This window comes from Trachypithecus francoisi, unplaced genomic scaffold (assembly GCF_009764315.1).
Source record: "Trachypithecus francoisi isolate TF-2019V2 unplaced genomic scaffold, Tfra_2.0 Lachesis_group6, whole genome shotgun sequence".
Taxonomy (NCBI): Eukaryota; Metazoa; Chordata; class Mammalia; order Primates; family Cercopithecidae; genus Trachypithecus; species Trachypithecus francoisi.
In genome coordinates, this window is record NW_022681471.1 from 88,077,819 (window position 1) to 88,091,710 (window position 13,892).

At 52.7% G+C, this 13,892-nt stretch overlaps 1 protein-coding gene across 1 annotated transcript; it reads left to right on the plus strand.

Moving 5' to 3' along the window:
* Positions 1–257: 257 nt before the first annotated feature.
* Positions 258–12,755, plus strand: SYP (synaptophysin). The gene is made up of 7 exons (XM_033201261.1): positions 258–362; positions 1,499–1,564; positions 2,696–2,820; positions 5,839–6,034; positions 6,756–6,947; positions 8,486–8,816; positions 11,280–12,755. Exons 1-6 carry the CDS (start codon positions 327–329, stop codon positions 8,810–8,812), a joined length of 942 nt encoding a protein of 313 aa, XP_033057152.1. The 5' UTR covers positions 258–326; the 3' UTR covers positions 8,813–8,816; positions 11,280–12,755.
* Positions 12,756–13,892: the final 1,137 nt, after the last annotated feature.

Sequence of the window (13,892 nt, forward strand, 5' to 3'; positions counted from 1 at the left end):
TGAGTGAACATGTTTAACAAACTCAGAAAAGGGCCTGGCAAAGTTGTCACACTGTAGGACCGAGCGGGGAGGTCTCCTCTCCCGAGCCCTCGAACTGTGTTTTCCAAAAGCATATTCCGGCACGCTCTCACGGCTCCAGTCTGCCGGCTGGAATGGCTGCCCGTGAGACTGGGGTACAACCCTCTGTGCGCAGGCGCGTTGCGGGCAAGGAGGGGGCGCGAGGGGCGGGGCTGCAGCCGCCTGGGCTGTTCCAACGAGCACGCGCCGCCCCCGCCGCGCCCCGCGCCGCCCTTGCTAGCCGGCGCCTCCCGCCCCCTGCATTGCTGATGCTGCTGCTGGCAGACATGGACGTGGTGAATCAGGTACGCGCTCCAGCACCGTGGACAGAGCCCGCCGCTGCCCGGCTGCCAGGGCCGGGTCGCTCAGGCCCGCCGACTCTGGGAGGTGGTGGCCAGGGTCTGGCAGCGGAGACCCGGTCCCCGGCGCTGGGGCTGGCGTCTGCGGCAGGTGAAGGGGAGGGAAGGGGAGGTGGAGAAAAGGAGTGCGCTCTTTGCCGCAGCGAGGGCCGTCCTCACTGCCGCAGCGGGGGCCCCCGGAGCCCAGTTCATTACTGGCGACCGCGAGGGGAGGAATAGGGGCCCGGGGGCTGGAGTGAGGGCAAGGGACAAGGGGAGGGGAGAGTGGAAGGAAGATGGGGGGTGCTGCGGATAATCTAGGAAATAGAGCGACAGAAGGTGTGGGGGCGGGGGTGGGGGAGAGGACTGGCACCCGCCCCTCCCAAACAGAGACTGTACCCCCATAGGCGACCACCCCTTCCCCCAGAGCACACCTAGGGGACAATCTGGTTTTACTCCTTCCAAAACCCTCAGTCTCCTCACCTCCAGCACATAGCGACTGAAGCCATATCCCAGCCCTCCCCCACCTTAATCAGTCCAGACCCTCTCCGCCATCTCTCTCTTCTTCGCCACCTCAGAAACTCACCCCCAATCAGTCCCAACCCTTCCCCATCCCCATCACCTGAGACCTCCACCATCACTGCCATCTGACACACCTTTACCGCTGCAGACCCTTCCCCCACCTGAGCCAAACCGACTCCTGCCCTGTTATGACTCACCTTCACCATCACAATCCCCCACCAGAATGCACCCCACTCCATCCCCATTCTCCACGCGAACCCCTTCCCTATCTGACTCGCCTTTACGTTTCAGACCTGCTCCCCCTCCTTAACTAGTCCTGACCTCATCCCCATCTCCCTCACCCCCGACCTCTGCCATCTGACTCACCATCTCTTCAGACCTTCCCACCAGTCCTTGGACCCCCGGAGTCTTTTCTCAGAGACCCTGGGGCTCACACCTTTCCCAAGGTGTCACTTTCTCCTTTTCACCCCCTCCCCGAGGTCACATGCTCCATCCCCAGGGGTCATTGATAGGCAGCCTTGCCACTCACCTCCCTCTCTACCTCCAACAACCCCACCCCTTCCCCACTGTTCTCTCCTCAGCTGGTGGCTGGGGGTCAGTTCCGGGTGGTCAAGGAGCCCCTCGGCTTTGTGAAGGTGCTGCAATGGGTGAGTGTGGTCTGGGCTGTTGGGGGAGAGTGCAAGGAGTGAGGGAGGTCATGGGGTCCAGAAGAGCAGGGGTGGAGTAGGGACGGGTAGCCAGAGATGAGTGCGGGGGTTGTAGGGGATGGGGGAATTAGGCTCCAGGGTGAGGTTTCAGGGGTTTGAAGCCAGAAAACAGACGAGCTGTGACGTCACATAGGGTTGAGGGTACCCCCGTTGTGAAGTGGGAGATTGTGACGTCCTACCTCCTCTCCTGAAGTGAGGGAGGGGTGGGGGAGGTGGAGCCTGTAGCAGATGCTGGGTAAGCTATGCAAAGCCAGAGAAACCCAGAGACAGTGAAGGTGACAGAGAGAATGAGGGACAGGGAATGATAAAGACAGAGATGGAAATACTGAGAAAAAAAAAGAAATATGGAGATGAGAAGAGATACAGAGATAACAGAGAAGAGACAAACAGAAACAAAGAAAAGGGAGACACAGAAAACAGATGCAAAGAGAAACAGACGCAGGGAGAGAGGCAGGAAAACAGGGTGGGGGAGAGAGAGACACAGAGAGAAAGAGACACTCAGAAAAAAGAGAAACCAACACACAGAGAGGCAAGAGGGAGACAGAGAGAGAGCCATCCGGAGACCGAGTGAGAGACAGGACAGAAAGACAGAGACAAACAGACCAAGAAACAGAAAGACACAGACATACAGGCATACACTTACACAGACAGAAAAAAGAGATAAAAAGAGACACCAGGAGATCAGACAGGCAGAGGCAGAGAGGATCAGAGACACAGAGAGACAAAGAGACATCTGAGAAAGACAAAGACACATAGAGAAACAGAGATACTGAGAGAAACAGAGACACAGTGAGATACACAGAGAACAACAGAGACAAACAGAGAAGACGGAGGTCAGCATGGAGAGGCAGAGACAGAGAGAGACACAGAGAGAGAGAGAAACAGGAAGAGACAGCCATACCCTTATAATCAGCTTGTCCTTGGTCCCGATGAGCCCTGATTAGGGGTTGGGGGTGGGGACTGCTCCATCTGCTGCTGCCTGTGCTGGGCCTCCAGTCTGTCCAGAGGAGGGCACCTCCCTCCCACATGCACACAGGTTCACTGTGGCCATCCCCATCCCTGCTGCCCAAGGTCTTCGCCATCTTCGCCTTTGCCACATGCGGCAGCTACAGTGGGGAGCTCCAGCTGAGCGTGGATTGTGCCAACAAGACCGAGAGTGACCTCAGCATCGAGGTCGAGTTCGAGTACCCCTTCAGGTGTGCTCCCACCCTGGGATCCCAACAGACCTGGGAGAGGAAGGGGCAGGGTGGAACCGGCCAATACCTCCCCCCCAAGTAGCTCCTGCCCAGCTCCCACCTCAAGAGGCCACATCCACTGGGATCACTGAGCACCTGCCTTGTACCCGGCACTGCTCTGGACTCTAGGACTATGTGGTGAGCAAGGCAGACATAGGCTGTGGCCCTCTGGCTCTGTTCCAGCAAAGGGGTAAAGGACAGGCAATAAATAAGATACAAAAGTAAAAGACAGGTGTATATACATACCTTAACCCGGTAGGTACTCAATTAATGTTAGCCAATATTATTATTTAATCCCCATTCATTCATTCTATACACATTTTTGAGAACTTATTGTATATCTGGTACTACTCAAAGTGCTGGGAGCATGATAGTAACTAAAACAGACCCAACTCCCGCCAGGCGCAGTGGCTCACGCCTGTAATCCCAGCACTTTGGGAGACCGAGGCGGGTGGATCACCTGAGGTCGGGAGTTTGAGACCAGCCTGACCAACATGGAGAAACCCCGTCTCTACTAAAAATACAAAATTAGCCAGGCATGGTGGTGCATGTCTGTAATCCCGGCTATTCAGGAGGCTGAGGCAGGAGAATCACTTGAACCTGGGAGCCTAAATCGCACCATTGCACTCCAGCCTGGGCAACAAGAGCGAAACTCCATCTCAAAAAAAAAAAAAAAAAAACAGACCCAACTCCCTGCCTTCATGGAGCCTAGACTATAACGAATAAATTAACAAAGAGGATAATAGCAGACTGAGAGAAACTCAAGGAGGGGATCCTCATGTAGGGTTTTACGGTAGAGAATAATGAGGGGCACTGCTTAGATATAGGGAAAAATTAAACCCAGTTAAACAATTCTGACATTTATTGAGCTCACACTGTGTGCCGGGCACTACACTGGGTGCTAGGTACACAAGAATGAGCACAGCTGGATGGGCACTACCCTCACAACGATGTCTACCTCCTGCAGGGTGGGACAATCGAGACCCACAGACGCAATCCCTGCACAGGTTTCTGAGACTCCCCCACTATTTGGCCAAATTACATAACCACTCTGGGTCTCAATTTCCTTATCTGTAAAAAGGAATACTAATAATATCTACCTCACAGGGTTGTGGTTAGCATTCAATGAGTTAATACTCATCAGGTGCTTAGCACAGTGCCTGGCACACAATAAGTGCTCCATCAGTGTTTGTTCAATAAATAAAATAAATTTAAGGAACTCAGGAAAGAGGACAGGGATTGAGTTGGAAACTGGGATCTTCGAGCACTAAGGGTAAATGTAGGCTCAAGAGATCACCCAGTGGGGGGATGGAAGAGTGAAAATAGAAGAAAACCTAGCACAGGCCCTGAGCAATGATGGAAAAGAGAGGAGGTGCCGGGAAAGTGTGGCCTGAGAGGCAGAGGGGCAGCCAGGTATCCATGGGTCCACAGAGGCAAGGGAGAGAAGAGTTTGGGGAAAGAGGGGGAGCTGGCAGCATGGGACACTGCTTAGAGCCGGCCCTTTGGGGATCCACAAGACCTCAACCATCCCCACACCTCTCATGTCTAGAACTTTGGGTCCTAAGGCTCTAACCCACAAGTCCCCCAGAAAAAGAGTCTTGGCCCTGGGTCCCCCTGAGCAAATCTCTCCCAAACTGCCCTAATACCCAAGGACCTGTCATTCCCTCTTATGGACCTCCTCTTCTGACCCAGCCCACTAGAAATAGAAACTCAAACCCAGATGCAACTCCTAGCTCCATCACTTAGGAGCTGTACAACTTTGGGCAAGTAACAACCTTGCTAAGCCTCTGTTCATCTGTAAAAAGGGTATAATAAAGCCTGCTTTAGAGAATTGCTGGAGGCTGTCATTAAATGAGACAATTATGTAAACTGCTTAGTAGGTGATTAATAAGTGCAAGCCTCTTCCCTCAGGGCCTTTGCTACACAAAGGCATTGGCACCATTTGCTCAATCTCAGGATCCTGGCCTCCAATCTGAGACCGTGCTCCAGTACTTCTCCCCACAGACATTTTCTCTCTACAACCCCCACCTTTCTTCCATCACACCACAGGAAAGGCCTTAGTCCCAGGACACCTCCCCTCTTCCCTCACATACACACACCCTGTTCCAGGATCCCTTTACCCTCCTTTCTTTCTGTCTTTTCCTGTTGTGTAGTTGCTGGGCTCTCCTCTGCTATGCATACATTTTTTTTCTCTTGGGGACCTGAACTAGGGTGGGAGAGGAAAGTCAACATGAGGAAGGGAGAAAACAAGGTTCAGATCCCAACTCTGACATTCCCTTGCCAGCTGTGTGACTTTAGGCAAGTTAATGCACTTCCCTGAGCCTCTGTTTCCGCCTCTGTACATTTCATTTGATAAACATTTCTTGAGTGCCTGCTAGGTGCCAGCACTGTTCCAGGGCCTGGAGATACAGTGGTGAAAACAGAGGAAAAAGCCCCACCCTCTTGTAGTTACAGCAAAAAACAAGATTAAAAAAAATAAAATATCTGGTATGTCCGATGGATACCACTACTATCGAGAAAAGTGAGCAAGGAAGCCAGGCTAAGGAGTGCTGGTTGTGAGAATGTTTCAATTTAATTTAAGTAGGGAGATCAGGGAAGGTCGCAATGAGAAGGTGACAGTTGAGCAAAGCTTCAAGAGATGAGGGAGTAAGACCCGAAGCTATCTAGGGGGAAAGCATTCCTGGCAAAGGGAACAGCCAGTACAAACAAGATGCTGGGGAGGGAGGATGCCTGGCAAGTTCTAGAAATAATCGAGAGACCAGAGTGCTTGGGTTGGAGTGAAGGATGAATAATACCTATCTCACCAGGATGTTTTGAGCAATCAGTGAAATGTGACTGGTACATAGTAGGTGCTCGATGAATGGTTATTTCCTCCTCCTCTTCCTGGGGCCTTGTCAGAATCGGGGGGACCCATGATTGGGCTGGAGGGTTGAGGGGGTTCTTAGGGGCTGGGCCACACCTGCCCACCTCTGTTTGCAGGCTGCACCAAGTGTACTTTGATGCACCCACCTGCCGAGGGGGCACCACCAAGGTCTTCTTAGTTGGGGACTACTCCTCATCAGCCGAATTCTTTGTCACCGTGGCTGTGTTTGCCTTCCTCTACTCCATGGGGGCTCTGGCCACCTACATCTTCCTGCAGAACAAGTACCGAGAGAATAACAAAGGGCCCATGCTGGTGAGTCCCCACAACCACTTGCATGTAACGACCGTGGGGACACGGAACCTGAGGGACACAGCCATGCTCACAGACCACACCAAATCCCAGACAGGCCCATAGGCACACAGCCACCATAACAGCCACACATATAGCTGCCGCTGCTATTAATCCACACCAGGCATCAGGGACACAGAGTTATAGAGTCACAGAGACATACAGCCCATGCAGAATCCCAGACAGGCCCACACCTGAGAACCTTCCTGCTCTCACACAACCACACAGCCTAGATCAAAGGAAGAGGCCCACAGAGGTTCACTGTGACAGTCATGCCTGTCATCATGCCACACCGACACACTGATTCCTACACCGCTGTACTCACACACCCTCAGCCTAGACACAAAATGACAAAAATTCCCATATGCAGACAAAAGTGGAAAGACACATTACTTTCCACAGATTCGGAAATCATCCCACAGAGTTCCCCTCCCCCCAACACCCACAGCCACATATCACAATCACACTCCCACATCCTCTGTGTCATGTACACACACAAGCTCAAGCTGGGAGGGCCACCTTCAGGTGAAAGTGCTGTGGGCTTGAAAGCTGAAAAGGCAGGGGAGAGACAGGCCTCTTCTGGGGGTCTCATCCCCAAAGAAAGCCTGTGATCCGAGGAGGCCCCAGGGCCTAGCGTGAAGCAGTCCACTCACAGTGCCGTCTTCCTCACCCCTGCCTGCCTTAGGACTTTCTGGCCACGGCTGTGTTTGCCTTCATGTGGCTAGTTAGCTCATCGGCGTGGGCCAAGGGGCTGTCAGATGTGAAGATGGCCACAGACCCAGAGAACATTATCAAGGAGATGCCTGTCTGCCGCCAGACAGGGAACACATGCAAGGAACTGAGAGACCCTGTGACCTCGGGACTCAACACCTCGGTGGTAAGCCCTAAGTGCTGGCTGGAGGAGGGAGAGTGGAAAACAGTACAGTCCGGCATGGGGAGTAGTGGAGTGGGAGAATAAGAGGAGAGTCGGGGAGATCCAAGGGGTGTCCCTGGAGAACACGTGCCAACAACATTGAAGGATGAGCTAGCAACTGTAACCACTGTGACACCACAGACTGTCCCCAAAGGGGGAACATGACAGCTTCTGTCCAGATTAGGTTTGGGAGACCTGGATCCCAGACCCAGCCTAGACATGTAGAATTTCTGGCAACTCAGCACCCTCTTGGGACCTCAGTTTCCTCATGTGCAAAATGAAGGAAAAACTTGAAATGTTTCCCCACTTGGATGCCCCCTGCTGGCTGGAGTCAGACTGTCTGCGCTCAAATCCCAGCTCTACATCTTGCAAGCTCCCTGACCTGAAACTAGCGACAGCCTCTTAGGGTTCAGTTGAGCATGTATAATCGAAAACTAATAATGGGTCTTGCTCCAAAGTTGAGTATTTAGTGAACTAATAATACCGAGTGCTCAGAAAAGGGCCTAGCACAAGGTAAGTCATATACAAGGATTACAGATGCTAAGATTACAACTTTTCTTTCCTGTCACTTGCTGGATGTGAGACTTCAGGTAACTTAGCCTCTAGGGCCTCAGTTTCCTCAACTATAAAATGGAGATAGTATTTCCTGCCCAAACTGAATTTTAAGTAAACTTATAACATGTAAAGCTCTTAGAAGAGGGCATGGCATATAGGGAAAGATACGTAAAGTGTTTTATGTCTTAAAATTACTTTATGTGGCTGGGCGCAGTGGCTCACGCCTGTAATCCCAGCACTTTGGGAGGCCAAGGCAGGCAGATCACCTGAGGTCGGGAGTTCAAGACCAGCCTGACCAAAATGGGGAAACCCCATCTCTACTAAAAATACAAAATTAGCCAAGTGTGGTGGCACACGCCTGTAATCCCAGCTACTCGGGAGGCTGAGGCAGGAGAATTGCTTGAACCCAGGACGCGAAGGTTGTGGTGAGCCGAGATCGTGCCATTGCACTCCAGTCTGGGCAACAAGAGCGAAACTCCATCTCAAAAAAAAAAAAAAAAAAAAATTATGCAAGTTTCATATATTTTATACATGTGCACTTATACTATATTTATATCTACATGTATGTATTTAGATGCATGTTAGTGGTATAGTTATATTTAATAAGTTTGTATCCTTACATTTTACTATGAATATATTACAAATTTACATTTTATACATGCATAAACGTGTATATAATGTGCATATGTGCAAATATGTAAATAATTGTATATGTGATACTGATAGATCACAGCATCCCCAGGACTCCAAATTCTTCTAACACGCCCTCCCCGCCAGAGGTGATTTTTCTGCACATCGATGTTCTCGCACTGGGACTCAGAGAGTCTGGGTTTCAGAAACCCCCACCCTGCGGAGCCTATGGATTCATTCCCCGCATGCTCATTCCTGCACGCAGGACCGCCAAGGCAATGGGCGGGGTACCACAGCCGAGCCTTGTCTCCCTGCAGGTGTTCGGCTTCCTGAACTTGGTGCTCTGGGTCGGCAACCTGTGGTTCGTGTTTAAGGAGACAGGCTGGGCCGCCCCGTTCCTGCGCGCGCCTCCCGGCGCCCCCGAGAAACAACCGGCACCCGGGGACGCCTACGGAGATGCGGGCTACGGGCAGGGCCCCGGCGGGTACGGGCCCCAGGATTCCTACGGGCCTCAGGGCGGCTACCAGCCTGACTATGGTCAACCAGCCGGCGGCGGTGGCGGTGGGTACGGGCCTCAGGGCGACTATGGTCAGCAAGGCTACGGCCCGCAGGGTGCACCCACCTCCTTCTCCAATCAGATGTAGTCTGGTGAGTGACCGGCGAGCGGTGCAGCCAAGGAGGGTACAAGAAAGGAGACGAGCGGGTCAGTGAACCAATAAGAGTCAGGGGTAAAGAGTACGTAAGGCATTTACTGGGACAAGTAAGGACTGAAGTTTGAAGGAGGCAATCAAGAGGCAGAGCTACCTGCTAAGAGCTGAAAAACTAGCCAATGAATGGAGAAAAGAAGAATGGTGCTTCAAGATGGACAGAATGAAGAGCCAATAGGAGGGAGGTAGAAGTGCAACTCCGGGGAAAGGCGGGGGGAGAGAAGCAGAGCAACCAATAAAGGGAGGGAAATCGGGGACTTGCGCAATGGCAAGTCAGCGGAGCGCAAGTGTCAAGGAAGCGACGAGGAGGTGGGTCTTAGAAGTGACTGACAAGCCAATAGGTGATAAGGCCAATAGATGGTGAGGGTAAATGGGCGTGGATCTTGAAGGTCAGACGAGCTCACCAATCCGGGAGGAGGGGATAGATCTGCCGCCTCTCCCCAACGCTCGAGGGGAGGGAAGTAGTGTGGAACTTCAAAGGAGGAAGAGGGACGGGGTGGGGTCCTGGAAAGGCTTGCCAGCCTTCTTGCTGGGCCTTAAAAGAGAAGTGAGAGTCGGGCTCGGTGGCTCAACCCTGTAATCCCAGCACTTTAGGAGACCGAGGCGGGCGGATCGCTTGAGCCCCGGAGTTCGAGACCAGCTTGGGCAACATGATGAAACCCCACCTCTACAAAAAATACAAAAATTAGCTGGGCGTGGTGGCATGCATCTACTTGGGAGGTTGAAATGGGAGGATCACTTGAGCCCAGGAAGTTGAGGCTGTCGTGAACTATGATCCTGCCACTGCACTCCAGCCTGGCAACAGAGTGAGACCCTGTCTCAAAAAAAAAAAAAGAAAGAAAGAAAGAAAAGAAATAAAAGAAAAGAGAGAGGCCAGGCGAGGTGGCTCATGCCTGTAATCCCAGCACTTTGGGAGGCCAAGGTGGGCGGATCACCTGAGGTACGAGTTCAAGACTAGCCTGGCCAACATGGTGAAACCCCGTCTCTACTAAAAATATAAAAATTATTTTATTTTTTTTTTTTTTTTTTTGAGACGGAGTCTCGCTCTGTCGCCCAGGCTGGAGTCCAGTGGCCGGCTCTCAGCTCACTGCAAGCTCTGCCTCCCGGGTTTATGCCATTCTTCCGCCTCAGCCTCCCGAGTAGCTGGGACTACAGGCGCCCGCCACCTCGCCCGGCTAGTTTTTTTTGTATTTTTTAATAGAGACGGGGTTTCACCGTGTTAGCCAGGATGGTCTCGATCTCCTGACCTCGTGATCCGCCCGCCTTGGCCTCCCAAAGTGCTGGGATTACAGGCTTGAGCCACCGCGCCCAGCCTATTTTTAATTTTTATATTAAATATTTTAATTTTAGACGTGGTGGCGCACGTCTATAGTTCCAGCTACCCTGGAGGCTGAGGCAGGAGAATCGCTTGAATCTGGGAGGCGGAGGTTCCAGTGAGTTTAGATTGTGCCACTGCACTCCAGCCTGGGCGACAGAGGGAGACTCTGTCTCAAAAAAAAAAAAAAAGAAAAAGAGAAGTGAGATTTCCCTCAGATAGGAGGGAGGATGTAGGGGAGGAAAGGCAGAAGGAAAAGGCTAGAGGGTGGCGTGAAGTGCGGGGAGGCAAGAAGGTGGCAATACTTGGAGGTAGCCTCTGACACTGGGTAGCCAGGATGGAAAGGGATCCCATATCTAATTCGTCAAAAAATCCTGTTGGTCCTACCTTCAAAAAATATATCCATCATCTTCCACTGTCATCTCTCCTGGACCTCTTCTCAGGTCTCCATTTCCATTCTGTTCTACTCATAGCATCTGGAGGGATTCTGTTAAATCCTAAATTAGGCCACAGTCCTCCTGTGCAGAACTCTGCCCTGTCGCAGGCTGGGCATGGTAGCTCATGCCTGTAATCCTAGTACTTTGGGAGTGCTAGACTTGAAATCCTGGGCTCAGGCGATCCTCCCACCTCAGCCTCCCAAGTAGCTGAGACTATAAGTGTGAGCGACCATGCCCAGCTCACTTTTTTTTTCATTTCACTTATTGTCACCCTGTGTTATACGATATAATCCACTCATGCATCATGTTCGCTGTGTGAAGTCTATCTCCCCCTGCTACAATATAAGCTGCACAAAGACAGGGATCTTTGTTTTGCTCAATATAGTTTATCACAAATGTCTAGAACAGTACCTGTCAAGGGACTACTTTTTTGGTTGGGGGAGGGAGACTGTAATCTCTTTGGTACCTAACCCAGTGGGGGCAAGGTCAGGTATATCTTCTCAGTAGAGGCAGCTGGGATGAAGTTGTCTCCAGCAATATAAGTGAAAGAAGAAAAGACATAAAGCCAGGAAAAAGGCATAACAGCCCAACCCCTATCTGAGGGCGCCACCCATGTCGGACCCCCTCTCCTTTCTGTCTTTTGTCTCTACAGGTCAGTGAAGCCCAGGAGGACCCATGGGGGGGCAAGAGCTCGGGAGAAGGCCTGCCCCCCTTCCCACCCCTACACCCTAGGTCTCCACCCCTCAAGCCAGGAGACCCTAACTGTCTTTGTTGTTTATATATATATATATATTATATATAAATATCTATTTATCTGTCTAAACCCTGCCCTCACTCTACTCCCCTCATGCACTAGGTGCCCAGTCTTGAGTGGGCCTCCTCTCTTACCCCTGTCCCTTTCCCTGCATCCCTTGGCCCCTCTCTGTTTACCCTCCCTGTCCCCTGAGGTTAGGGGGATCTGAAAGGACAGGGAGAGAACAGATCTCGGCTGTGTGGGGAGGGTGGGTGTGGCTTCAGACTCTCTCTTCTCTCCCCCTCCCCTCCTCCCAGCTCTGGCCTTGGTTCCTCCAGCAATGCCTGCCTGAACAAAGGCCATTAGGGAAATCCAACTCCAGGGTGAGAGAAAGGCAGAGATTGGGGGGGCTTCAGGTAGAGAGGACATTTTGGACCCAAGGTGGTCTTGGAGAGGAGCTGTGGAGTGGAGGGGTCGGCAGGGAGGTTGGGTTCCAGACAGAGTGGATCTGGAGTCTGAAGGAGAGGAGTGCGCTAGAGCATTCTGGGGTGGGGCTTGGAAGGACGCTGAGGGCAGGGTTCTAGAAGGGGCGGGGCTTTGAGCAAGGCAGAATGGTGGGCTCCAGAATAGGTGGGTCTTGGACTGGGACCAGAGCCTATGGAAAGGGTGTGGCTTGGAACATTTGGGAGACTGAGCTTGATTATAAAGGGGACAGATCTTGAGCAAGGCAACAAGTGGGATTCAGGAATGGGCCAAACCAGGGTTCTAGACAGGGTGGGGCTTAGAATGGGGCTTCCATGGTGGTTTCAGAAAGGGCAGCCCCTCCCCATGGTGCAGTATAGAAAATGTTTTACAGTGGCTGGGTTTGGGCAGTGGAGAGGGGACTTGGATAGGAGCTTCCAGATGGGTTTTGTTAGGGGTGGAGGAGAATGGCTCTGGCTACAGCTCGAGAGGGAAGTGGCCTGAGAAGAGCCAAGTGATATGGCTTGTAGGGTGAGGCGTGGGATCCAGAGAGAAGCTCCCCACCACACACACCCTTCCCCACTCCCGTGATGAAACAGTTAGGTTAATCAGAGGACAGAACCAACGGGTCTGTGGGACTGGCCCACCCCTCTTCCCCCTTCCCCTGCCCCCTCCCTCCCTCCACACCTCCACCCGTCCTGGGGTGGTTGGAGGCCCGGTCTGGAGCCCCTATCCTGCACCCTCTGCTGTGTCTGTGATGTCAGTAGTGCCTGTGATCGTGTGTTGCCATTTTGTCTGGCTGTGGCCCCTCCTTCTCCCCTCCAGACCCCTACCCTTTCCCAAACCCTTCGGTATTGTTTGAAGAACCCCCCCTCCCCAAGGAAGAACAAATATGATTCTCCTCTCCCAAATAAACTCCTTAACCACCTAGTCTACCCGGCTCTGGTTTCTCAGTGTGTCTTTTTCGGGTGCCTGGGAGGGGGTCAGTCAGGGAAGAAAGGAGGGAGAGGTTGTGAGAACAAGCTCCGCCCGGACATACCGACCGCAGTTCAGCTTGCTGCACCATTTCAGGCCCCTTCAAAAGTGTTAGGCAGAGCGGCATCCTCTAGAAAGCCTCTCCTGTGGATCACTCTGTCACTCTCTGAATAGCTCTGCTCGCCCTCCCACTACTGGCCACCAAATGCCCGGTCTTTCTAGGATTTGGTTCTAATTCTGGTCCCTTAGTCAAGCCCCTTCCGAGCCCCCGTGGAACCCTCTCCTCAAATCCCCAAGGGATCCGAATAGAAGGAAACCTCACATTGCCTGACCCCCTCCCTAATCTTCAGACCCTGCTGTCTCTCCTTTCCCTGCCTCAGCCCAGGCTGGAGAAATGGGAGACCGGTTAGGCAAGGCCGGGAGGTGGGGCACCGAGGTGACTCCTTAGTTCATTATTCTCTTTTACCTCTCCACTCCACGGGAAGTGACGGGGACATGTGTAATGGGGGGCGGGAAGAGGTCCCTGGCGCCCGCGATGAAAGGCCTGGCCACTGCAGCCTCCGTGCCTAATTAGAGACCCGGGCCAGGAGCCCGAGTTCTGACTGAGGCCATGGGACTCCCTCCTCCCAGCCCTGAGGCACAGCCAAGCCTGAGAGCGCGAACGAGAGGCTCCTAGCCCTGGAACTGAGCTGGGGAAGGGAATAACTGGAGAGAGAAAAATGGAGGTGGGGGAGGGAAGGCTTTAAGATGTACTTCTCAGGACTTGGGGGCGGGGGCGGGGCTGGACAGCTAGGCTTATAAGGATGAAGGGAGAGAGGGGAGGAGGGCTTTGGAACCTGGCCTGGCTCTGAGAGGGAATGAGAAGGGAGGAGTGCGTATAAGATCTAGCTCTCTAGTGGCTAGGGCCAGGTTCCCAGGTTCCCAGCGAGCACCAGCTGGGGCCGCGGGTGAGGTTGGGGGCCATTGTTACAGCATTCATCGGGGAGACCCTCGGAGCCTCACCAGTGGGGAGGAGCCAAGAGATGTCTTTAACCCCTCTCCCAAATAAGCATCCGAAATAAATCGACACAAAATGTCAACACAAGCACCCTAGCG

What these genes read in the sequence shown, in the direction of transcription:
- SYP (XM_033201261.1), top strand. Translation starts at nt 327, where the DNA reads ATGCTGCTGCTGGCAGACATGGACGTGGTGAATCAG. An exon ending in ATAACAAAGGGCCCATGCTG is followed by an intron (nt 6,035 to 6,755) that starts GTGAGTCCCCAC and finishes TGCCTGCCTTAG; the next exon opens with GACTTTCTGGCCACGGCTGT. An exon ending in CGGGACTCAACACCTCGGTG is followed by an intron (nt 6,948 to 8,485) that starts GTAAGCCCTAAG and finishes GTCTCCCTGCAG; the next exon opens with GTGTTCGGCTTCCTGAACTT.